Source organism: Nipponia nippon, unplaced genomic scaffold, assembly GCF_047370975.1.
Source record: "Nipponia nippon isolate SJK-2023a ecotype South Korea unplaced genomic scaffold, ASM4737097v1 scaffold_3, whole genome shotgun sequence".
NCBI lineage: Eukaryota > Metazoa > Chordata > Aves > Pelecaniformes > Threskiornithidae > Nipponia > Nipponia nippon.
Genome location: NW_028262347.1, coordinates 86,229,166 through 86,255,483, shown reverse-complemented (window position 1 = coordinate 86,255,483; position 26,318 = coordinate 86,229,166). Strand labels below are relative to the sequence as shown.

The window sequence follows — 26,318 nt, the reverse complement described above, 5'->3', positions numbered from 1 at the left end:
TACCTGAAATATAAACTTATTGTAATGAAATCCAACCCTGCTCTGGCTGGACATCAGTCACCTTCTGCTAGCAGCTGCAGGTTCTACCTCACCAAGAGGTCCCTCTCAAAATCCCCATCCTGCATACGGCCCCTTGTGTAACCCCAGTGCCCTCCCATGACACCCTCTTATTGAAACAACCTCTGGCATATGTAAGCATCCTTATTTTTGATCTTTTTGATGTGTCCTAAAGTGACATTTAGAGGGTTAAATGCCATCTGCTGCCCTTTGCTGTGGTCAGAGGGCTGGGCAGGATCTTAACAGAAGGACAACAAGAGTGAAAAAAGTCAGCCCCAAAGTCTTTCTCACCCAGCATCCTGCCTCTGGACCATGCCACAGATGCATGATGTCTTCAGGTCATAAAATCAGAGCAAGCATATGTAGGCTTTCCAGGGACTCGGTGGCCTCCATCCCATCTGTAGTTTCCTGGGCCACTTGTAATTATTTGAGAGCTTTCAGAAGGCTTCTCTTCCAAAAACTTGCCCAGCATCCCCTTGAAATGACAAAAACCCACACGTGGTGGGCAGCACTGAGCCCACCTGGCACACTGGTCCGTTCAAAAGTGGCATTTGTGAAAGAGAATAACACAGTCTAGCAGGAAAAAAACTGCCAACTGCTTCAATATTTTATTTTGCGAGTCACTGACCTTCCTTTCCTTACTCAAGACCTCTGAGGTAGGACCCTATACAGCCACTCTCATCAGGCACCTGTGAAGCCGAGACCACTGATTTATGGAGAACTATGAACAATTCACTTCATATGACATTGTTGCCCCCTCACCACCCGTAGTCTATGGTGGTTTTTAACTCAGAGAATGAATCCTCCAAGTGCCCTATACAAGAATGATTAAATGAAATAATATTCAAACCTTTCTGATGAGTATCTATCCTGTTTATCCCTTTACCATCCTAAGAGGTCAGCTTTGCAGTTCAAGCGCAATTGAGTAGTCTTCTCTTGTGATGCCTTGCGAATTCAGCAGCTCTTTCCAGTTTTATGGACTGGGCTCAATTTTATGGACTATTTTATGGTCTGGATTAGCTCCCAATATGCACTAATTCTCTCTGAGAGAGCCTATTCACAATCAATAAGCACTTCTTTAATGACTAAAGAAAAACAGTTACATCTTTTATTACAATAAGAATCAACTGCAACAAGATCTGGCCAGGATGGGAACCGCTTGAATGAGAATACATTGGACTAGTGAGACTGAATTGCAGGTAAAAGTCAAAACTTTGCAGGAAGTTGAGCTTTGCACAAGGATGACCAGCAGCACTCTAGGGACAGCAATGATATAGAGAGTCACATATGCCACAAAAAAACTCCCAGGCATGCATTGTGAACATCACAGGTATCAAATCTACTGCCTAGAGGAAACAATTCCTTTAATTAAAAAGATCACCTACAGAGTTGTGATTTCAAATGCTGAAGATGTGCCTTCAAATGGAATAGAGACAGCGTGATTGTTAGACAGTTTTTTCCTGTAGTGCCCGAAGTACCGTATCCTGTAGATGCCCGGCTCTGTGCCATGAGGGATGTGCCATTCAATAGTCACTCTGCTCTGACCAAGTAATCCTTTGGTCCAGTAAAACCTAGCAGACAAATCAAAAACTGCAGTCAGCAAGAAAATCCACTTGTCATTTGTTTGAGTATCCCAAGAGCTCACAAATTGGAATGAGATGAGTGCACTCCAGTTAAGTGTTTTTTAAGAGCTTTTTTTAACCTTTCCTCATATATTTAGGCTATCAGAGCAGCAATCAACAAGCCAACTCAAAACCTGGCAGGGCTAAAAAATATGTGGAAACATGGAAAAACAAGTCAGTGGTCCTTTTTGCAGATGAAGAATATTTCTACCAATGTGTTCTTACATTCCCAACTCCACATCATAACCCCATACAACATTATCTCTGTGAGCAATATTTGTCAGCTTAGTCTTTCCTGTGCAGGGGGAATGCTGAACCAAGACGATGAATATTTATTGAAAGTCACAAGCCAAATCTATCACCATCAAGCTCAGGACTTCTGGCACCCATTTCCACATCAGACTCCCATTTTCTTTTGCAGAATCCTTGTGCAAAAACACTTCTGCTCAACATCAAAACTCTACAGACAGCCACACATCATCTGAGGGAGAGTGATTTTTCAGCCAGCCATGATTCTTGGGGAGATGAAGATTAACCTGCTCTTCTTTCAATACTGCCAATGAGGGTCACTGCTGGATATCCCCCTAATGGTATCTGGGCCAGATATTAGAGCTATCAAGTCATACTGACATAGCATGCCCATTTCAGAGCTTTAATTAAAGGAAGCAGATGAACAAAATATGTTGATTCATTGGTAATGGTAATAAAAAGTTTCCCCATACCAGTCTTACTGAGAAGATTGAAATAAATATTTACAGACATGACTGGGTGAAAAAGACTGAATGATGGGGGAAATTTGGTTTGGTAAACAGAGACCACAGGCTGACACAGGGCCCATGTATCTGCTTGGTTGCTCTTGTCCAAGGTTTTGGCTGTGGATTGCACTGGTTTGTCTTGGGACAAAGACAATGTTGTCTTGGGAGATGACGGTGAAGTGACAGCACAAGGCCTAAAGTGGTGGGGGATCTCCATCCTTGGGGACCACCCCGACTCTCCTAGACATGGCCCCAAGCAACCTGCTATACCTGTGACATTGGCCCTGTTGGGAGCTGGGTTGGAACAGAGACCTGCAGCCTGAGCCTGGCTGTAATGCTGTGACCTAAAAATTCTGCTGTGATAGATCTATGCCACCACCCAGCCTCCTCCCCATCCTGCCCTCCAGGCTTTGTGAACCAGGACCACTGCTCTGGGACTCGGGGAACTGGAACATAGCTCACATCCCACCTGGGAAGAGGCTTCTCACAGATGAGCTCATGGGGATTTAGTCATGTCTTATCTCTGTTGGCTGTTTGCTAAAGGCACAGCCAGGCAAATTCCTGCCTGTAGCTCAGCCCCTCCTCCTAAACAGTCCCAAGAAAGCATGGGCAGTAATTGCCCCCGTGGCAGAGGCAGGGTGGGGCCAAACACTTCTCTACTGCAAACACCAAGACAGCATCCACCACAAGGGCAAGTCTGCACTGAGTTTGTCCCTGCTGCAATGGTGAGTACAGGACAAAGGGCAGATAGCAGCTATCTCCTTCCCCGAAAGCTGCATCTCCTTTAAGTAAACCTTCATATCTTTTGATCCCTGAAAATTTGCATTTTACAAATGCAGCTATAAGCTATTTAACACTTTGCAACACTAAGCTAATAATGCATTCCCTTGTGCTACTCTCCTATTGCAATGTCAGCACATTCAATGGTATCGAACGTTAGCTTTTTCTGTACTAAAAAAATACAGTCTGACTCCACTAATATCTAGTAAAAATGTTTGATGCTCCCTGTCCCCATCACCTTAATTACTGACATTTCAAGGTTAACACACTGACATCGTAAAAAGTGACTCGTTTTCATCTTAACAGAACCATTTCCCCTTTCTTGTGGTGTTTGGTACTTTCCTGGGGCACCAGGAACGGAGACATTACTGTCTGCATTGGTTTGCCTTCTGGCCAGCCCCTTTAGGCAGGAAAAGGCCAAACAGCTCCTCTTCCTTATCAGCAGAAGTATTTAAGCATCGTTCAGAGATCCAAAGTCTGACCTTTCTCAGGAAGGAAAATAAGATGTCTAGATTCCCATCTTTCCAGCATCATGGCAGCACATTCTTCAAGTTTTGCACTTTTATATTTTTTTCTTTATCTTGAGTGACATGTTATCAAACATTTTCAGTGTTCCTGGCCAAGATTTTGGGAAATTTGCTGGGGTTTTGGAAGGGGAGGGAAGAAGGCAGGGCTACACATATGGGTGATAAAATGCCGTCCTTTCCCCTACTCAAGTAGGGAACTTGACTGAAAAGGGTGACATCAGTGAGAGTGACAAGGTAACATAATGCAAGTGTTAAACAGAGGGCAAGCACTTAGAAATGCAGAGCTCCAAGTGCAGGTAGGAATACATCTTCTGCATTAGGACAGCCGGAGTCCTGGCTACCGGATTAGGTTTAGAGAGCAGCTGGTTGTACCTGGGCAGAGAGTGCAACGTATCAAATGCTCGTCTTAAATCCAGACTTTCCTGATGAAGCTAAGCTGTTGGGAACATTGACCAAATGTAAAGACCAAAGACCGTGGACTTTACGTGTTTGCACTGGGATGTTGCAAGGTCAGAAGACCACAGGATGGATGTTTTTCAGGGTCCAGTTTCTCACAGATAAGTTGCAGAGGCAGGTGGAAAAATGTCTGGTTTTATTCAAACAGGGGAGTAACTTGAAATTGAATGGTTTGACAAAAGATGCCTTTGGTATTCCTATTTCATGTGCTGACTTCTGGTGTAGCTCTGAAAGGTAACACCACCTTTGCTGCTTAGTGGATATTTTTCCTTAAGACTGACATCTCTAACCTTAACTTTACTGTCTAATAAACTTTTTTTAAAATTGTTGACTCTTTCTACTTTATGATGCGCAGCAAAGCTGGCCAGTTTTTCTCTATGAAAACTCTACTGCAGTGAACCTCTCATATTTTCTATTTGGTATCCTATTCGTCAGCACAGTACGGCAGATGGATGGATGTAGGCTATGAACAAGTTGGACCACAAACCTTCTGTAATTCTTGTTCTTCCTTCTACCTTTCCCAAACTTATAAGCCTTCATTTCAGAAGCTAGACCGAAGGGGAAGACCAATTATTGTGGTCTTGACGAGTTAACCACTCAAATATGGACCCATCTGTCCCCAGAGAGCATCATCTGCTGGGACAAGACCAACTGGGACAAGTTGTGAGCTCTGAAATGAAGCCCTTCAGGTTAAACTCCATGGAGCCTGTGAAACAGTGAAATCTGGACAGGGCACCCACCTGGTGTCCCAGGAGGCATCGTTCTGTACCACGTGCCAGCTGTCTGAAGTGTTGACGTATCTCTCCACTGTCAGGAAGTTGTGTTCAGTCTGGAATACAAGTAACAGAGTTAGTTAGCCAGATGCTGAAGGGACAGGCATGTCCCTACTTTTCTGTGTCACTTTAAACTGGAGAAGGTACTATGCTTCTGTGTCCTTTACTGGCAAATGCGGTAATTGCTAGCAAAAATGCTTATTTTTCAGTGCCAAAGCACAAATTGAAGGTAATAAATGACACAGAGAATGAGTAAAGAACTTGATCATTAAAAAGAGAATGGACAGGTGAGGTATGTGCTGTCAATGTCTATGCAAGATGAGGGATGGGACAAATTAAGCACTATTCTAATTTTCTTTGTTTTATTAAAATAATGCACCAGGCTGATAAGATGGAGACTAGAGACCATGCTTGCTATGACTGGATGGCACAAGGATACGGACTGAGAAAGAGTGTCTGGCCTAACGTACGACATGGGTGCCTTCCACTTCAATAGCATGAAGAGATCATGAATGGTCTGCATCTGACCAAATTAAGGACTTTGCCCCAAAAGCATTCTGGTGGTGTGAATTCCCAAAGCACATGCTAAAGGGAGAAACTATCTTCTTCTGAACTCCCACCAAAGAAAAAAAAGCACTGGAAGCACACGATCTTACTCCTTCTAAAACCTGAATGTCAAAGATTAAAATGCATCAGGCAGAGGCAGTAACTAAATATTCACTAATCCCGAACATCTCCAATTCCAGTGTTGTTGTGTTATATTTACCGCATTCTCTGCAGAGTTCCTGGGGTTTGCACCTACAAAAATTACTTCAGCAACTTCTCTCTGCGGGAGAAATTGAGATTTATATTAGGGATTGAGCAGCATATTGCACATTAAGAACATCCTTTGAAGATGCCATATGAGTTTTTTAGTGGTTTGGTTGGGTTTTTGTGGGTGTTTGGTTTTCTTTTAAATTATTTATAATTTCACTTGTTGCAATAGCAACGGACAATTTATACTATGAACTGGTATTCTGTGCCTTGCCATTCCACTTGTCCTGCTTGCTGGATAAAATCCACCATAGCACATAAGATTTCTGTGTAAAAGAGGGAGGGAAATAGGTGAGATTTTTAAGAATGCCTCCCTGCCATCTTCCTACCTTGCAGCTGGAGACAGCAATGAGATGAAAGTCCTTGCTCTGAACACTTTATCTAAATTTTGAGCATTGAAAACTGAACCCTTTCTGACATTTTTATTATTTCATTTACATTCCATACCAAAGGTGACCTGATTTCTGCTTGTAAAGAAATCACTGTACAATATTTGCCTGTTTAATCAACTGTTACTTTATGTCAAAGCAGAAGGGGAAATCTTCTTATGTTGAATAAAGGGCTTTTATTTTCCCCTTCATTCACCCATTTTAATCACATTCAGTACAATAACATTGGCATGGAAACTTCTCTGCCTTTTCAACCATGTCTGCTAATAATGAGACCTTTTTGGTCTGAGAGCACCATGACCCTTTAGAAAACAGACTTTTTTGGATGAGGGGTAAGAATTTAAAGACAAGTTCCTAAACAGGTTTTATCAAATCCTTGAGGCTCTCACCACTTGATACTGTTGTCTCACTTCTTGGAGCACATCTCCAAATGTCTTATTCGCTGGCGCGCGATCAGCAGTGAGAGGAGGCACCAAGGTCACGTTACCTATATTGAAAAGTGGGGGCTCTGGACCACGTGGCAAATCTTGAACTGTATTCTGGGAGAGGAAAGATGTGCTCGTTATACATACATATAGATAACCAGTATCTCCCTGATGAATCATACCACTGCTATGGCTCTTTATCCAAGTCCATTGCTTAGGTAGATTTTAAGAACAAGGGCAATAAAGAGAACATAAAAATAAACAAGATGTTTACAAGATGTTCACAAGATGTGATCTGTGCTCTGCATGCAGGAGCAATCCCCACAGGACACCCACTGCCCTGTTGCTGAGGTCCCCCAAATCCACCTGCCAGAATATCCCACAATTTCAGGAGACAGCGCTCTCCCACTGGTCTTGAACGTTCACCTGCTCCACAAATACAATGGTAATGAACATTGCCATGTACAACAGAAATGTAGCAGATTTTTCTTCCTCTTGGTAGAAAAGCAGCAACTTCAGGCCATGCTGAAACATTGGAGGTACCTATTTCCTAAACTTTGAACCAAAAAAACCCCAGAATTTCTCAAGTGGCATGAGACCCCCATTATAGGAATGATTTTCATACCACATGAGAATTTCTCAAAGGGGTTTCTTATGAGAAAAGAGAGGGTAGCAATTATGCAACCTCACTGAGGAACAAATATAGCCATCACCATTTACAGTGTTTAAATATATCTGGCAGCATGTGGCATATAGAAAATTTTGATTACCGTAGCAATAGCCCTTGCAAGTCCTCTGTACAGTTGGATATAAGCAGAAAGTGTGTGCGGCCCATAAATAGTCGATGCAGCCTCATATCGTTGAACCTAGCAAAGGACAAATTTGGAAAAGGAGGGTTTGAAGGACTCTTGAGCTGTTTATACAGCTTATCCTATTGCGCCAGAACAAGATCAGCATTATACCTGCAGGGGTTTATTTACTCCCTTACTGCTAGGGAGACAGCCCAACAACTTGCCTAAGTATTTCTGCTGCAATTTCAGGTTACTCTTCATTCCCTAATCCATCATTAACAGGGAGGATTGGTTGTCACTCTTCCAATTATCACAGCTCTTTTACTCTTTTAAAGGCTTATGATGTAGGTCATCTCCTCTCCAACTTTTTGGGTTGGACAACCCCAGTTCTTCCATCCTTGCCTCCCAGTTTAGGGTTTCTAAACCCAAGGAGTCCATGCAATGGTCCACATCTTCCTGAAAACACAGCATCTGCCATGCCTTGTGGGGACCCTTAAAACTGAGTCTTGCAAGCTATATTGTGGTCTTTTCTACAGCAACATGGCACTGCAATTCATGTTCACCTTATGACCCTACAGCTCCAAACCTTTCTTCTGGCAATTTTGCCATCTTATGAAGATAATTTCTAATTCATCATCTAAGTCATCAGGAGATTACTAAAACAGACCTGAACTCACAGGAGCTCCCTTCAGTACATCTGACCATTTCCCGTTAAAGCATCCATACGTACTCTCTACCTACGGTCAGGAAACCACGTTGGCCCTTGGACTGTGTCATCTAGGCCAGAATAAACAAGGAGGTCTCATCATTTCTGCCACAGATTCTTCAGCTTTTTGTGTCAAAGAAAAAGTACTCTAAACATACATAATTTCACATGAATTATCATCCCATATAGCCAAAAGCTGAATTCAGTTAAACATGTTCAATCCGCAATTTTAACATTTACCTGGTATTCTTCGTAGGTGGTAATGTAATGGGTGTAGACATTGCATAGACCTGCAATTACGACGTCCATTCTTGGTGTACCATGAGAATCAAATTCCTAAGAAAGGAAATAAATCACTGATCTTGTAATAATTGTCTAATGCACAATTATATTGTTGTTGTTAGTTACCAGGGCAGAATACAAAGTTACAGTGGGGAGGGGGCTGGATGTTCAGGAATGCAACCCTACAAGTGTAATTTGCCTTTATTAATGTCTCATGTTCACTTCCCAAAGAAAAAGATGAGAAATTACCTCATACTCCCGTAAATTCAAAAAATTTAGGGGTTTTTTTGAAGCTAATGCCTGTATACTCCTAAAAAAATTGATGATAAAACTATGTGAGACAAGCTCAGTGAATTGTGGAAACAGCATCTGAGATTAAAATGGTATTCAGACTGCAGCTGAGAATAGGGTGTATCAATCAGGAAAATGGAAAAAATACATTTGCCATTTTTTTCCAATTGTTCCCATGTTGCAAAATCCTAGTAGGGATTAAGGAGCTAAACCCCTCCATCCCAGAGAGAAATGTCCTGCTAGCATCAGTTATGCCTAGATCCCAGTTGAATTAGCTTGTGTTGGCTTAATGGATTGAAACTTGATTGGTTTGCTTCTTTTGGGGAGGTTATTCATTTCTCCTGCATGTCAGCAAGCACATGCAAAATGTGTCTGAAGCAACTGTGAGAAGGAAACATCTATGAGACATGAGACCCATGACCTCAGCTGGGAGGAGATGAGGGAAAACCCAGAAGGATCAAGAAACGTGAAGTTCCAGATATGCTGCACTCTGGAGAAACCTCTTCCTCAGCAACTTACTCTTTTAACAGCTTCCCGTAGTCTACGTCCAGACATGGTCCTAGGGGCATTAAGGGAAGAACGTCAGTCTCCAGAAATGCAGGGAGCTAAAGGAGGAATCACTGGCTGGACACGCAGCACACCACCAGAAATTCACATAGCACTTGCAGCACTGCTCAACATCCCTTAAGGCTTCTCTGCGATGAGCTCAACCAAAACACCTCAAAATATTTCACATACATCATCACAGCCAGGGTGAGGCTGGAGGCACCCCAGGGTGGGGTGGGGTAGAAAAAAAGGTGCTAGAAATAAATCATTATCCTATTCAGATTTTCACCATTGTACCATCAACAGTCAGTGCAATTCACCATTGCGGTGTTTGTGGCATGAAAAAAAAAAAAATCAAAGTTAACAAGCTCCTTTCATTTCATTGAAACTGCGTTTTGCAATGAACAGTTAAAATTATTTAGGAAGCTTGTTTCCATCTAATTAATTCCCATGGCTAGTTTACAGAACAGAGAAGAAAATGGGAAACCCCAGGTAACCAGAGGAGACAGTACACAAGAAAGTACATGCAGTGGACATATATGTGTAGTGGCCACACAGCTATCATATACTGGGGACAATTTTTAGCCTACATCTCCTTTCTACCTGCATGCAGAAGTATCACAGGTAGTTTGAATGAAATGCTGGTAGCTGCAATACACAGAACAAGACTAAAGAAATACACACGTGAACTCTCCGGGAACAGCAATGATTGCCAGCGATCCAATGGCAGCGATCTGAACGTCCACAATGTCAGGGTGCCATGGGTGAGGCCGAGTCATCTGAGGTGAAAAAAAAAAAGAAGTGGATATAACTATTGTAGGGTAGTAGCAAAAAAAGATAGCTGAACTGTTTTCCTTCCTACAGGCATAAATCAGGCAAATAAATTTACTTTGTGGGCAGGCACATGAGAAAGTGTTTCACCTCCACGTGTACAACGAGTTGTCTGACCGTAACAGACAGACAAGGCACACGTAAATACTATGGGTAAAGCAAAAAAAAAGGTGTTGCCAGAGAGGCAGCTTAAAGCAAAGTGGGTAAATAAGGTCAGGGTAGCACCTAGAAATCCCTCACCTGCATGGGGAAAGGATAGTGTTAGGATCAATAAGGCTGATCATCTGACCAGGAGGGCAAAGGTGAATGAGTGAAATCAGAGAGCCCGTGGGCAATGGGAAATGACGGTTACCTCTTCATTAGCTGAGCAAATGCATAGTCAGTTTTGGTGCAGAGGGAGAGTTTCTAAGTCACCCAGAGGCTGATGCTCAGGGAACCCTTGACCTAGCCCTGACTTCAGACTGCCCCTTAGCAGGGACCACACCGTACTCAGACCCAGCACCATTGCAGCAGCCAAAACACACACTACAGCAGCATTTCATCTTAAAAAAAAATAGCTAGATAAAAATAAAGCAGCCTGTTAAAAGGAAATTAAGAACAACAAGAGCTCAAGGGTGGCATGGCTCCAGCAAATGAAATGCAAAATCCCACTCCAGCAAGCGAAAAAGATTTTTGAGGAGCAATTTACTAATTTACTGGGGGCAAAACATGAATGACAAAACCTTGTTAAATGCATCAGAAGCAGGAGACCTGCCAGAGCATCCGTAAAAGGATGCTGAAAAAGTGATGAAGTCTTAAGAATAAAGTGTAATTTACTCTCAGTAGCACCGTCCTGGACAGACAGGGTGGGGTGGGAGGAGGCTCTGCAATGGGACCTCTTTTTATGTGAGATGAGGTGAGGAGCTAATTGAACACAAAGTGACACTAGGAAAGCTTTTAAAAAGACTGATGAAAGGAATAACAATGAATCACCTCATCCAGATGGCATCCTCTAAGTGCTCTAAAGGACCTGACCTTGGACATGATCCCATTCCATTACAGTGCATTTGCCTTAATACCAAGGAAACAGCAGGTGAAAAATGGGGCATCAATTTTCTTTTAAAGTTGTAAGCAGGATTTTGGGAAAGTTCAGTAAGAACAAACACCAAGTCCTGCCCAGGACAGAGTAGCCCCAAGCATGGGGATGGGCTGGGACCAACAGGGCAGCAGCTCTGCAGAGGCTGGCTCTAAGATATAGCCCTTCCCTGTGTGAGTGGGGCACCCCTGGGATGGGGACCCAAGCAGTGAGGGATCTCCATCCTTGCTGACTGCCCTGACTCTTCCGGACATGGCCCTGAGCAACCTGTTGTAGCTGCAGTGTCGGTCCTGCCGGGAGCGGAGTTGTGCTGGAGAAGCCCACCCCAGGGTACCTCCAGCCTTAGCCTGGTGTGATTCTACCTGTGGATGAGTAAGTCTGTCATCAGTCAGTGTTATAGCTCCCAGAACTGTCAGACACTTGCATTAACATGACAGAAAAGCAGAGAAGTCAACAGGACATTTCCAGAGGAAATCAAAGCCTGGTAGAAACCTTCGAAGACAACATTGAGAAGGTGGGCAAGTTGATACAGTCCCCAGAGTTTCCAAAAGGCACCACGATGCATTACTTCATTTTGCATGGACCAGTGTGTCACATGATCAAAAGAAATGTCCTCTCATGGATTAAGGTAGGAAACCAATGGTAGGATGGAAGAAAAATCCACCCAGAGCTATTAAGATCTGAGCACCAGCAGAGGACATTCTGAAGCCAGAGACTGCTGGGAGGCAATGCTGAGCTCCACACACTGTTAGCTTTCCCTGACCTCACGCATTTTCCCTGTGCATCCTGCTTAGGGCTGTTTCACAGGCAGAGAATTAGGCTAGTGTGGGTCTTCAGTTGGGTTTTTTGACCCTACTGAGAGCAGCGGGTCTGGTTCCTCCTCCTGGGATATATGGAAAAGATGCTCTGCAAGAGGAAAACTTCCACCTCTCACGTTCTGATGCAAACTAATGACAATACTTATTCTTACTTTCTATTTTCATGCCTTCAAAGCCCATGCAGCTCTCTCTCCCTCCTTTTTCTTCACTGTATGGACTGGCACAGACATTGTATGGAGCACCCTACCAAAACCTAGCCCAGATCAGCAATCTCTGCACTTCCCAGGGCACACACTGGTGTATCCTTACCTCACCGGTGCTAAAGAGGATTGGCTTGGGTTTATGGCAGGCTTTTGTTTCATTGGATGGCTCTCCCAGCAGCTGGTCCCGGATTTCATCCCAAAACGGGTCCCCTTCTACTGAGCCTTGAGGGGGAAACATGTTTTAAACGCTGTTCCTTCAACTTCCCCAGCAGCTATCGGACAGAAAACTCATTTATTACCCCCTCCCTGCTTATGTGGGATAGGATATTTCTCAGTGGATTCTGTCTATCTCCCTTTTCTGGGGAGGTTTGAAAAGCCAAGCTTTAGCCCAGCTGAGCTCCATCTTGGCAGCCTTCAGGTAATGAGAACAAATGAGAAAGATTGCCCCAAAGCCAGCTATTTCTTCTCCTCACTCCCCATCCAGCACTCTCTTTCCTTCAGATCATGGTCATATCCTTCTCCAGAAGATTTCTGATGAACACAGACAAACTTGTGAGTGGGCTGTAAGATCACACCTTCCTAAAAAACATTCCTTTGGACACTGTGGTTCAACCAGTCACTGATGTTCTTAAATGACTCTGGGGGTTTGAACCTATCTGGGGGATGCCCCATGTCCTCCCCATTTGTACAAAGCCATATTGACAATCTGAATTACCTTGTGTGAAGTTGAAAGCTCCCACTCCATCAATAGTCCCCGCGGCAAAGCTGTATCCTAAGGCTGGTTTACATGTTTTAACCTTAATCAGAAGGGGGAAAAAAAATGAAAAAGAGATTTTTAAAACCAGTTCCCCTCAGTGTGCCAAATCCTGCTATAAGAACATAACAGTTCTTCCTTCTTTATGCCTGCATTCCAGGAGCTCCCGCTCTTACCGTGTGTGTGGCATTAAGCTCCACCGAGACATCACTCATGTTCACCCACTGGTGAGCTGAGCTGAGGGGTCCTGTGACCTCCTGGGAAGCTTTTTCATACAGCTCCTAAGGGACATACAAGGTGGAAATCCTTGAGGAAGAAGAAATCAAGAACCCAGCTCTTCCGAGATTCAGCTGTATGAATTATTTCTTCATTCTGTTGACACCTTCCAGTGGCCTCTTCCAGGTGTTAAAGCAAGAGTGTATTTCCCAAGCTCCTTTGTTTCTATCACCCCATCTCTACATCCTGCATGCCCCAATTCCTGCAAGCTCTCCCTGTCTCAAGTAACATAGGGAAGACACTCTGTGGTCAGCAGTTTTGTGTGTGCCTTTCTTTTTACAGCTGAAACATACACCTATTCCACGAGGATGGCAGCTTCTTTTTCCTAGTTGCAATGTTTTGGCATTTCTCACATCTTAGACCAACCAGAAGAAATGTTTTCTATGAGAAAGATGCACTTTGTTGCATTCATTGCTTCGAAATGCATGGACTTTACCATGCATTTACTATACGGCTGACAGCTAAGCCATTCAGCTCTTCATTGAATGGTTTTCTGGCACACGTGCCTCAAGTTGGTACATAGAAAGTGTTGCCAGAAGTTATACAGGTTTAGTAACATTCCTGTAACTGCAGGAAGGAATAGAGGACACAGCCTTTGAAGGCCAAGAGTCTGCACTGTTAAAAACAACACCAATGTTTTCCCTTGCCATTTGGTACACACACCAGGCCACTCTGGCTGGGACAATCTTTCACTTGCAAGTCACGATCAGCCTGGAGTGACTTCAGGGCAACCATCTGAAATGGCGATTAAAAGGAAACTACCACCATCAAGCCTTCTGCTCTTACTCCTCTGCTGGACCCGTTCCAGTTCCTACAAGCTGCTGTCCCTGAAACAGTGCCAAAAAATGTCCTGTTGCTGACTACTCTCACATTACATGAAGCTGCAGAAGAGGAACCAGTAAATTCAGGTGACTTTTGAGCCCAAGGACACAGGTGACATAAGGGAGCCCATAGGGTGGAGGACACCTGCAAAGTCAAGCAGGGCAAGGTGAGTATCTTTTGTGGATCTTTAAGCTGGCACATTTTAACTCACATTTGCGTTAGTTGGGGAGTGTGATGCCAAAAAGTTGGCCAACAAGTGGTATGTGGTGGTGTCTCTGAGCTCTTCCAGGAGTCTTCAACACCAGTGGTTTTTCCCATCGTGACACCTCTGAGATGTGTGTATGGGAGGGAGGGGGAAGATTATAAGGGGCAACATCCACTTTATATACCAATGAGGAATATTGAGATTAAAAGCCGAAACCAGCATTTTCAAATTGCAATACCTACAATGATGTATCTAAATAAAACTGTGTGATTTCTGAATAATCAGCAAACTTTTCCTTAAGCATATAAATATGGACTTCAGAGTGATTTAAATCTACAAACATTCACAAAAACAGGTGCAAGAAAGTTGATAATTGAACATTCATCCCTGTAATAACAGCATTCACACACGCTCGTAAAGCAAAATATCACTTACCCTTGCTTTCAAGTAGATATTTTGCCCTATAATTCTTGTACTGTCAAACATGTCATTGCCAGGACCCATGGCCATGCACATTGTCGCCTGTTAAGAAATTTGTTTAAATGCTAGTGATCAGTTAATATGGAGAACATGTGGCACTGCAAAGTGGATGAGTTCACAAGTGACTGTCATACTGTGGGAAGTAATTGCTTTTTGCTAGCCATCTGAAATTTGGGCACCAGGTTACTACACTAATCTTTGCATCAAGATAAATTTAAGTTTGGGTGGAATGATGAAAAAACAGGGTGTATGAGGACAAGTAAGTTCCTGAAAGAGGTATCCAAAAAGAGGTGATTTTTTTTTATGTCCTCTTCATGCACAATGGTCCACCATGTGGCTCTGTATTTGCTGCTCCACCTCGAGTTTTTTCCCTATCAGAAGTTAATGTAGATCAGGTAAAACATACTTACCCCCCCCACAGGACAGGTGCTCTGTGGATTATTGCACGACTCCCCCGTGTTTATGCAGAACGGGCCTTTGGTGTTGGGCGACACATCTCCCAAGTTGGAGGATGCAAAGGCAGCAACAAAAGAGCCCTGCCAAAACCAAACATGGTCAGATGGATTTTAGTGCCTTGCAGTGATTGCAAATGTCACCTGCAGCTTTCTCCACTGTCAAGGCTGGCATTACAGCCAGTTGATGAGCATGCAATGCTGGTAAACATTTCTGAAGTGACTGGGAGGACTGGAATGGGGATTTAGGAGTCTCCCAAGGGTTAGGGACAGGAAGAGCAAGGGAGAAGAGAACACACAGGATGCAACTGCCTTTTCAGGGGGACTTTCACACCGCTTTGGTATCCAAACAGCATTTCTTCATCTACCTCTTCCATCTCAGCATCAGCTCTTCTCCCCATGTCCCCAGTCTCTCATGTTATTCATCAGATGTTGATGGACCATTGTAGCACCTTGCACACGATATTTTTTCTGCTCAGGGACCTGAGTGCACTTGGTGGGTGATGCAGGAGGATGGGGAAGTCCGATGTGTACCTCAAGGAGATTTGATTTTGGGTGAAAATAGCTAATGACCTGAATCGTATAACATTAATTGCTATATAACACTGTATGTCATCACTTCTATGGTTGCTATATGCCATATCAACAGCATTACAATAAGAATCGCCCAGATTAATGAAGAATGAACTTTGATGAAACTGAGCAAAATGCAGCAGTGATGGTATCAGAACTGGATTCAGCATGCGACAACCCAACACCGCACACCATCTCTCCTGCCCTGAAAGACTGTTATGACAGATGGAGCCCAAAGTCATGGACTAAATGAACTCAGCGAACGTTTTAGAGGGATGGCCCTTAGACTAATGGAATGATATCTGTGTGCATATATCAAAAAAATGGAAAAGTGGTGGTGATAAATTGGAACGTACTGGAAAGTGTAAGACCTGGGCATGACGTAGATGGTATAGAATAAGGGGTGGATACTGTCCTGGTTTCAGCTGGGATAGAGTTAATTTTCTTCCTAGTAGGTGGTATAGTGCTGTGTTTTGGATTTAGGGTGAGAATAATGTTGATAATACACTGATGTTTTGGTTGTTGCTGAGTAGAGTGTACACTGGTCAAGGACTTTTCAGCTTCCCATGCTCTGCCAGGTGCACAAGAAGCTGGGAGGGGGCACAGCCAGGACAGCTGACCCAGACTGGCCAAAGAGCTATTCCATACCGTATGACGTCATGCTCAGTATATAAGCTGGGGGGAGCTAGCTGGGAGGGGGGGACCGCTGCTCAGGGACGGGCTGGGCATCGGTCAGCAGGTGGTGAGCATCATGCATCACCTGCTTTATATATTATTATTATCATTATTATTATTACTACTACTACTGCTACTATTTTACTTTATTTTATTTCAATTATTAAACTATCTTTATCTCAACCCATGAGTTTTCTCACTTTTACTCTTCCGATTCTCTCCCCCATCCCACTGGGGAGAGGGGAGTGAGCAAGTGGCTGTGTGGTGCTTAGTTACTGGCTGGGGTTAAACCACAACACCAGGCTTTTACCATGACTGATTTACAGGGTGAGAGATATTGGATCTGACTGCAGGAGTTAACATCAAGTAGTAATCATTAGAAGCAAGGCTGGTTACACACTGTCAGCTGAATTCAGATCTCACAGATACTCTCATTTTTTCCCCTCTTTTAGAGATGGGATGCGTCAACACTAGATATTTTGATATATTATCAGCTCTTAAGCTATTTTCTTGTGAGACTGCTAGACACAATATACCAAGCAGACCACACGGCTAAATATTGAATCTTGCAAACACTTCTTAGCTTTGCGTGCATGTCAACTTGCACTGACTTGCACCCATGACTATGCATTAGAGTCGAGTCTTGTTAAAAGCTTTTAGATAATCCACTATAAAAAGAAACATCTGCAATCAGGAATTAGGTAGACTTCCTTTAGTTTCCATCTTTGGTATGAACTGCACATGTTCCTCTGCCCAAGAGTATTAAAATAGGAATTAGGCAACTCTTTCAAGGTACATGCTGGAGATACACACAGTACACCCTCCTAATCAACTCAGGACTCAAAGCATCTGTGAGATGGATTCATGTCCATATTTACATTCCAGGGGAAACAATGTTTTTTAAAAGAGCTGTGTTTGCACTCTGAGGATGACAAATCTTCTGGATAAATGAAAATCAGAAGGCAGAACTGGCTGGAAGCCGTAAGAAAGAACTGGGGCTGACCACAGACTTATAGTTGAATAGTCGAATCAAAATAAATTTGGTTTATTCCTAAAGTCTAAGTAAATGTCACTGATTACTTGTTTGGAAAGTCAAGAGTACACATTGCAATTTCTCTTCTCTAGAGGAAGAATGTAAATAAATCAAAGTGTTCATCTTTGTCCTCCTTTTCCTGTGTTTACCCTGCTGTCCTATTTCACTGTTTGAAAGAACACACTTTAGCCCATAGAAAGCACCAACCATCCCCTCCCTGTTGCAGCACTTTTTTTCCCCCCTTATTTTCAGTAGTCTGAAACCACTCCCACCTCTCCAGGAAGCATCCCCTTGTTCTTCTCCTGTTCAAACAAGTAAGACGCATAGCCCATGTTGTCGCTGTTCACAAGATGGTTTGTGTTGTTCATGCTGACTGGGTGCACAGCAAACCAGCTGAAGAGGAGTCAAAAAACACACATAGGGAATGCATTGTTCAATCAGTGTATTGGCAATTGACTTGTTCAATCTAAATATTTGCAATTGACTTATGGGAATTTTCTCTGGGAGAATACAAATGCAGACTGTTGGTACCTAGGGATGGCTTAACAAGGGCAATGTTATTCCCATCCTCTCCTTTCCTGACCAGGAGGTCTCCTGGCTATGATGGTCCAGGTCTAGAGGGCACAAGAATTTGGCACCGTAATTATCAGGGCCACCAAGAGCTTTTTCAGACCTGAATTGACTCTTTTCTGAGTCCAGAGAATTATATTTTGGAGGGATTTTTATTTTCTTGCTTCAAAGAAACAAGGAGGAACAATGTAAAAAAGGAAAAAAAGGGACACTTCCGTTCTTACAAAAAAAAAAAACAAAAAACAACCAAACCAAAACTCTTCCTCTTAACACAGTCAGACTCTCACTAGTGACTTCTAAATGAGGAAAATGCAATTATGGCTTTGTTACAGCACGTTACTTCATCTGCCTGGCCTTGAGCTCTGAACTTCGCATGGCCAAACAATGCCCCGCAGATCTGTCGATAGGACAGGTATCGTAAATGCTGCCTGCAGGAATGGCACACTTCTCACAAAACATGGGCTGTTAAAGAAAACAACCAAGAGGAGAGGAGCCCAAAGGGTCCTGGAAATGCTGGGGGCAGGATCTGCTTGGAGGGGCACAGCAAAAGCCTCAGAGGGGATTTTTCTACACCCCTACAAGGGCAGATTAGCTGTGGTCATCTTCCCCAAATGCCTTTGGGTCGTGACAGGGGAAGTGCCCAGCTGTAGGTGGGCCAGGTGCTGCTGTATCTCCCGGAGTAGATGAGGGACGCTGACCTGGTTTATGCACTCATGGACTCTCACTTATTCTTCCCTCAGAGACCCTCTGGTGACTAGCTGGGAGCAATGCTCTATGGGCAAGGGTCAGTGTTGGGAAGGAGAGCTTGTGCAGAAAGACAGAACTGCTGCAGAACTGTGGTTTATGAGGATTTGGAGAAAAACATGTTACTTTGGTGGTCAGTACCTGATAAGGCCTAGCTCCTGTCCATTCTCATCTACCATCTTCAGCATCACCATTTCTTTATCTGTGTTGGATGAATACCTGGATAAAAATGAAGTGGGGAAATCCCATTAGTGCCAGAGTCGTGGTCATGCTCTGCGTTGCTCAGACACATTAAATCTCCACTAGGTTGAGCAAGGAAATGAAGAGGTTATTATAGATATTACCAGACCACAGTGAGACCTTAAGGGAGCATCTGAAAATAGCTGTGAAGGTAAGGGAAGAGTTATGGTTGTTGCTGACCTCAGGCACTTCTTCTCCAGGGGAATGGGGAGAGGAGCTCTCTCCAAATACAAATTCATGCACCAAGGATGGCACTTTAATGCTGTCTGACTCAAATTCTAACACCTACTAAAGACTTTTTTTTTTCTTTTTTTTTTTTAAAACAAAACGTAAGGTCACATCTTTGACCAATGCCTCACATGCTTGGAGTGGGCAACCACAACTTTCAAGCCCACTCTTGCAACTAATTTTTGGTCATGCACACATGCAAGCACCCAGGATGGCAACAGCGTCATTCTTTCTGCCATGGTCTTGGCTCCACCTTTTCAACCATCCCACGAATGACCAGAAACACCAGCTGCAAGACAGCTGGTTCATCATCTCAACCAAAGGGGCTCTGTTTCTCTCCTGCTTGAGGAGCATTTACCTGCTTCGTTCAGACGCTGGATTCTCAAGATAGGAGAAAGGGCTTCGGTTGATCTGGCTGTTTTCTACAGTGCCTCTGTTTATAAAAAGCCTTCCTCTCTTCATGTTCTGATGCGCTATATCAATGCTCTGAAAAGCAGGAAGGCAGGGAATATTAGTCCATGCATGTAAAGTACATGTGAGATTATTTGGAAAAACTCTCTCTTTCCCTCCCTGCCTGTCCCCAACCCTTTCTTGGGAATTTGGAGGCTTTTTTTTTTTCCTTAAGTAGTCTAAAATTCTAGAAAATTATGATAATATTTTGAAACCATCCACAACTGTCTTTTTCTAAAGAAAGACTTCAAGGCTTCTGTTTTTTGATCCGATTTCACTGGTAAGCATAAACTCACCTCCAAGTGTGTTTTAAGACTGTGACATTCAGAGGTGCTACCATGAACATCACAGCAAGAGCTCTGTTAGTCACAAATATATCTTCCCCCACTTTTTCTGCGTTTATGGGCTCTCATGTCAACAGACTGGACAACACTAACCTTTACAATGCCATTCACAATAGCGTTGAGGGATGGTCTGATTAGCCCTTTGCTAGTGATCCAGAAGAGGGTGTACTGGAAGTAGCCACCAGGCCCCGAGTGTGTGTGGGTGCCGCTGAGGATGACGTTGTCCTGTCGGTACAGCTCGCCGTACTTGCTCTTCAGTTTCTTGAGCACCTAAGAGGAAGGAGGTGGTCTAAACACCCCTTTTTCACGCCCAAAGGCTATAGAGGTTTGTATCAGCCCTTGCAAAAAACCCAACCGTTCATCTTCCTCCTCGCTCTTCTCTTTCTGCCTGATACTCCCATACTGGTGTCACAACAAGTAGGTTATAACTGTTGACTTGGCAAGAGCCTTAAAATAATAAAATCTGGTAAGTAAAGACCTCTATGGCCAACTTGCAGTGAAGCCCAGGTCATCCAAGGAGTCCCCAGTTCTCCAGCATCTCCCTCCCTCCTCTGTGGTACTGGAGACCCAGCATTACACAGGCAGCATGATAACGTATTTGTGATTCAAATGTATTTGTGATAATTTTTTCGCTAAGAAAAGCATGGTCAAAGTCCAGCCTCATTTGCTGAGGAATCAAAAGCTCTTCTTCAGCAGAGACAGGACATCTCTCCAAGATTGTGCTGCAAGGAGATCCCAAAGCAAACGGCCTATGTGCTGCCATACTTGATATTATTTAGCAATGACTGCAACCTTAATGCTAGTACCAGCTACATCCCAAACTGTGCCAATCATTCATTTCCAGCCACGTACCTCGAGCCTCAGTCTCTGAGACACCATTCCTATGTCGGCACTGACAAACACTACTCGCCTGGAGTCATCAAAGTCTGCCACAATGAACGCTCGGCTGTAGAGGCGCATGAGAAGCCCACCGCCCACCTGGTCCGGGTTGGCATATCCCATCTGGAAGGGAAGAGCTCCATCAAGCCCACGCAGCCAAAATATTGAGTGATGTATTCATTTGCATGTATTTTTCTAAGCAGATTTTCCGGAGGGTCAGAGGACTCATTCAACATATGAACACTAAGAGCTGCAGCTATTGTGCCCTGTGGTTGCAAGAATCATTGAACCATAGAATGGTTTGGGTTAGAAGGGACCTTAAAGATCATCTAGTTCCAAGCCCCCTGCCATGGGCAGGGATACCTTCCACCAGACCAGATGCTCAAAGCCTCAAAGAAATTCCACCTAATGTTTGAAGCTGACAACCATTTGGCAAGGCAGAGCCTCTAAACCAGAAGTTCTGCAAAAAATACTCAGAGATGATGAAAAATCAGTATTTTGCCAACCCTGTGTTCAATTTCCCCAACTTACCAGAGGAATTTCTGCCACAGGTCCTGTGCAGTCAGCTCGACCTACGCCCAGTAAGTAGTTTGCTATTACGTCATTGGAATCTATAATAAGAATAAATACTAGATTAGTGGACACACGAGCAAGCAGAATTGGGGACAGAAGAGGCAACCCAGCCTTTTTAAAGAGATTGCACACCTGAAACCTGCTCGACATCCCCAGAGGACTCAGCAGGCCCATGGACAAGGGGATCCAGCTGATACTGTCTGCTTGGGTTCCCAATGGGCTGACAATATGTGGTCAAAGTGTGCTGAGGCTGTTAAGGCATTTGGGGTAGTAAAGGGTGGACCAGGCACAAAGAACTGCAGAGGGAGCTCACAAGAGGGGGTCACTAGACTGTGTAAAGTGTGTTGTGATTCCCAGCAAGGGGGAAACAAGCCTAGCTTCGCTGATTAAGCTCTCCAAGCCCCAAACTACCATGCAGAAAACATATCCGAGGGTGTAAGAGCTGTTTTCACACAAAAAAGTCATCTCAGCAGCAATAAGAAAAAGGGGATGGCATGTCAGGAACTACTGGGAAAGGACTAGAGAAGAAAGAGGGGCACATTCATATGTCACCCTGGTGCCTCCAATGTGTCCAGCACTGGTGCCCTGGTCTCAACAAAATCACAGCAGAGCCAGCAGAAGCTCAAAGCAGGGAAAAGCAGCTCTGGGCAATGACCTCCAGGCAAGCAGTGAGGAAAAGGACTCCCAAAGGAGATCATGTCTCATCCCAGCCATCATGAAGGTGCAGAAGTCCTCCTACAGGATGGACAAAGCGCCTGGACAAACTCATAGAAGAAAAGCCATTGAGGGCTATTAAATTAAAAAAAAAAAAAAAATTATCTGCGTCTCAGGAAATCCCAGAGCCACAAATCACTGGAGGCTGAGATAACACTGTGGGAAAATATTTCTATGTGCTTGATCTGTTCTCACAGTCTTCCCCAGCCAGCCAGTGCCGCTCGAGGCAGGGCATTGGGATAAGGGGACGCTCAGTCTTCCCAGTCTGGCCTTTCCTAGGCTGTCACTTAAAACAGAGGAGAAGTGAAACACTGGCCACAGACTGACCACGGGGCATTTTTCTGATTTTTCGACTGTGTGAGAGGACCAAGCACAGAGAAGATTATGAAGGCTCAGCAGTGGCCCAGTGACCCTCTACCTGTATCCCTTTAATTTAAATTACTTCACTGGACACACACTTGAGCAGGGCGCGATGGCGGGACTGAAATAGCTCAACTTGCCATTGCTCTCTTGGGTGAGAAAGTGAAGGATGAGGAGCACCACAGTCACCGTTATCATCAACACCAAGCAAACGATGAGGATCACCTCCAGGCGGGAGAAGGAGCACTTGGACCTCTTCCCACACATGATGGGGGCACTGTGAAAGCAGAAAAGAGCCCATGGGGAAGGCAGATGACACAGCCCTGATGTCGATCACCTCCCACCCAGAGCAGCACATCACACCCTCAAAGAGCTTATGATGGTTTGTGTCCCCCGTCCCAGTGTCAGAGCAGGCAGCAGCAGCGATAAGGATGGGAACTGGAGATTTATTTTTCCATCTGCTTAAGACAGCAAAAATACATCTCCTGCAAGCAGCGATCACCCCCAGTCACGAGGCCTGATAGGACAGGGTGAGTGGCTGAATTACTGATCCAGCATTTCCCAGGACACTTTGCTCACTCTTTTGAAGAAATCTTTCAAATAAACCCCACAATCTTCCACCAGATCCTACGTTCACTGAGCGGCCGAGGAAGATGCTGCGGCCTGAAGCCCTCACAGCTTTTCTGCTGCTCACGCGTTCAGAGCACATCAGAAAAAAATATTGTCACCATAAAAAAGGTCAATTTAGAAAATTCCTCATGAGAAAAGCACACCCCATTGTGTGTCCAAGTGCAGTTCTCTCCTGGCTTGAAAAAGTAGTGGTAGTGACAGCTTTCCAAGATAAGACCCTATGTATAGATGTCAGCTTTCTTCATCATATGCAGAGCTCTTTCAGTTTTCTTTTTGTATATTGTTCTTCCTCCTTGGACAGAGGTTTATTTTGGCTTAAAGATTAACAAGAAAAATTATTCAAAATACGGCTATGGGAAAACATGCTATTTCCCCCTCTGATAAAAGCTCTGGTGACCTCTGGTTTGTCCTGCTCTGGCGCCCGAGATTTGCATCAAGGGTTTCAATTTTGCCCAGTGGGAAGTGGCATTTGTAGCAAAGACAGACATGCCTTTTGCCCTTCCTGTAAGCATCTATACAAGGCAGAAATAAGCCTTTAAAATAGCTTGGAATGTTTCCATGTGGCCTTAGGTGTGTTAGTAGATAAAACTTACTGGAGATCCCATTCATTTGCCTGTGACCAAACTACATATCTGTCCCAAAGGACTGGTTCCTTGTTTAGAGTGGTGGAGGATCTCCGTCCTTGGGGATGCCCCCAACTCACCTGGACATGGCCCCAAGCAGCCTACGGCAGCTGCGGCGTTGGTCCTGCTGGGGCCCAACTGCCACAGGAGTGGAGGTGGGGAAGGATGAACACACGATTAGAAAGGGAGGGAGCCCCTAATTTTCCTGGAGGTAACGTTTGCCTGATGGTGGGTCTGGCATGGGGCTTGGTAAAGCTCATGTCTGCAGGCTATTCCCCACAGGGGATATGTCCTGGAAACAAGGAACCTGCAGAAAATAACTGCTGAAACTAGCATATATGGTCTTGGAAAGGTTGCAATGAGAAACAACATCACCAGAGAGCCAAGTGGTCATCCAGACTTGCTATAGGTGACCTTTCTTATCAGTTTCTTTTGCCATGGTAAGCTATAGGAGTCAGGATCATTGCTGAATTTCACCTATCTATTTTTCTAGTGGCAACAAATCTAATATTATGGGTTTCCCTCCTCCCCTTTTTATGCTCTGAGTGTGGCATTGGCAGCCAGCTGCACAGCACCGCAACCCGTCCAGATAATCGATATCACAGCACCAGCCTCAAACACATCTGCATGATATACAATTACAGTTTTCTTTTTCCAACTCATTAAACTGCTGAAGCAATACTAAAAGAAGCAAATGTTAGTCCTATGAAATCCCAGTGAATTCTTATGCAAACTTACCTGAGATCCCTCGCGTGTCCCAGTGTCTAGAGGAACATCTCCCAGCTCGAGACCTGTTTCAAGCTGAAAAGTTCAGCCTGAAAATTATTCCTGTTATAGCCCTGTGAGTCAAGCACTGAGCAAGATAAGAAGAAACCAATCAATAATTTTTACCACTCAAGGAGATGATAGGTTTTTTTTTTTCCCACAGTGTGTTTATTTTACCTTACGAACAGTGCCTACCTCTCTAAAATAACCTTTCCATGATTGCACTGATCAGCTCCAGTGCACAGGGAATTTGGGAACAGGACTTTTTCCCTCCTCTTTTCTTCATCACAGCTTGACCAGCCTGTGGGATGGCTGCTGCTTCTCATCTGTCTGTGACTCCTAATCCTCATGGAAGATCAGTCCCCAGGGTTTCTAAACTCTACTAGAAGAACTTGAATACAGGATTGTATTTTAAGTGTAAAATAAATTTTATTAATGTATTTTTATTTATTAAAAATTTTATTTTTAACATCTTTTCCCATCTGTTTTCCTTTTGAGTCCCAGACAAGTTGCAGCATGTATAAATTCTCCAGCTGCTAAAGCATGCTTTTTCCAAAGGGTTTTGACAGTTTGCTTTTCCCAAACATGATGGAAGCCATCACATTCCTCGGAGAGCAGCTGCTTACTTTTGCTGGCAGAGGGGATGAAAGACCCCACGAGCAATACCCCTTTGCTTCCCCCAGTACGCATGCACTTCAGTGGAAGTTTAAGGCTGGGGCCACCTCTGACATTTTCCCTCCCATTCAGCTTCCAACAGGCAAACATCTCAGGAGGTTGTTTTCCTCTTTCATCGTGGTTTCTTTCGTGCACCCTAATCCAAGGGTTAATATTCCAGCTAGTGCCAAGCACATGCAGTCTGAGTCATTGCTTCAAGGTCATGTTCAGTATCGCCTTTTGACTCAGCAATTTTTGGACCAGCTGGTGGGTAGAAGCAATAGTTACTGATACGTTATCGCCTTGCTGCAAAACCGAAGGAACACACTCGCCCCTGCTGTCAGTGGAGAAATAACCTGCTTTTCCGTGTGGGCTGACAGATACCCCTGGCCACCTCTGTGCTGCTGGGAATAACCTGCTTCAGGTCGCAAGGTTGCCCCAAATTGTGCATTGGCCTTGGAGGTAACTGAAGAGCCTCGTTTGACAAACGCATGAGCAGTCAGTCACTCTGCTGTTGGGGGAAAGGTCCTGGGACAGAGATGAGCCAGGAGTAGGTTGTGCATTGGCAGGAAGAGCAAGAGCTCTTCCTGAAGGTGGTATATTTGCTAGATCATCATGAAAACTTAAGAAATTGAGTTTTAAGGGGTATAGTGATGGTGTGCCCTGCCAGTCTCACCCCATGAAATGCAAAGAACCAAGGAAAAGACCTCACCGTGGCTCTAACTCCAGAAAGGACAACCCAGCTGTTGCTGGGGGTGGAGGAGCAGCTCAAAACATGTTTGGGGGAGTATCTTAAATGTTCTTCTTTTAAAAAGACTGCTCAATGAGATTATGAGAATGCACAGCTCCCCATCTCCCACAGGTGGGATGACATGTCCACCCACCCTGGCTCAGGACTGCAGAAGCAGCAAGATTTTTGGTACAGAAAAGGGACTTTCTGGACTGCAAAGACCTCAGCTGAAGTGCTAAGGACTTGGTAAATCGCTCTGAAGTCCTTTGTGCCTGTGGAAATTCAACCCAGTGCCTCCAGAGAAGGTGGATTATCAAGACGGTGGCCAGAAAAGTGTTTATTGAGCCCACAGAGATCATCACATGGCAGTGCAACAGGTACCCTGGAGCACCTCGGAGCCACTG

The 26,318-nt window shown here is 44.2% G+C and overlaps 1 protein-coding gene across 1 annotated transcript; it reads right to left on the bottom strand.

The window, feature by feature from the left end:
* Positions 1-1,438: 1,438 nt before the first annotated feature.
* Positions 1,439-24,616, bottom strand: LOC104013570 (putative neutral ceramidase C). The gene is made up of 21 exons (XM_087766366.1): positions 24,504-24,616; positions 22,653-22,789; positions 21,397-21,476; positions 20,839-20,988; positions 20,080-20,256; positions 19,551-19,678; positions 18,866-18,943; positions 17,683-17,803; positions 15,088-15,213; positions 14,633-14,719; positions 13,071-13,175; positions 12,856-12,937; positions 12,247-12,362; positions 9,898-9,992; positions 9,187-9,226; positions 8,335-8,430; positions 7,368-7,463; positions 6,562-6,711; positions 5,737-5,796; positions 4,938-5,026; positions 1,439-1,628 (listed from the first exon to the last, which is right to left on the bottom strand). Exons 2-21 carry the CDS (start codon positions 22,777-22,779, stop codon positions 1,439-1,441), a joined length of 2,193 nt encoding a protein of 730 aa, XP_087622492.1. The 5' UTR covers positions 22,780-22,789; positions 24,504-24,616.
* Between the last annotated feature and the right edge of the window lie 1,702 nt (positions 24,617-26,318).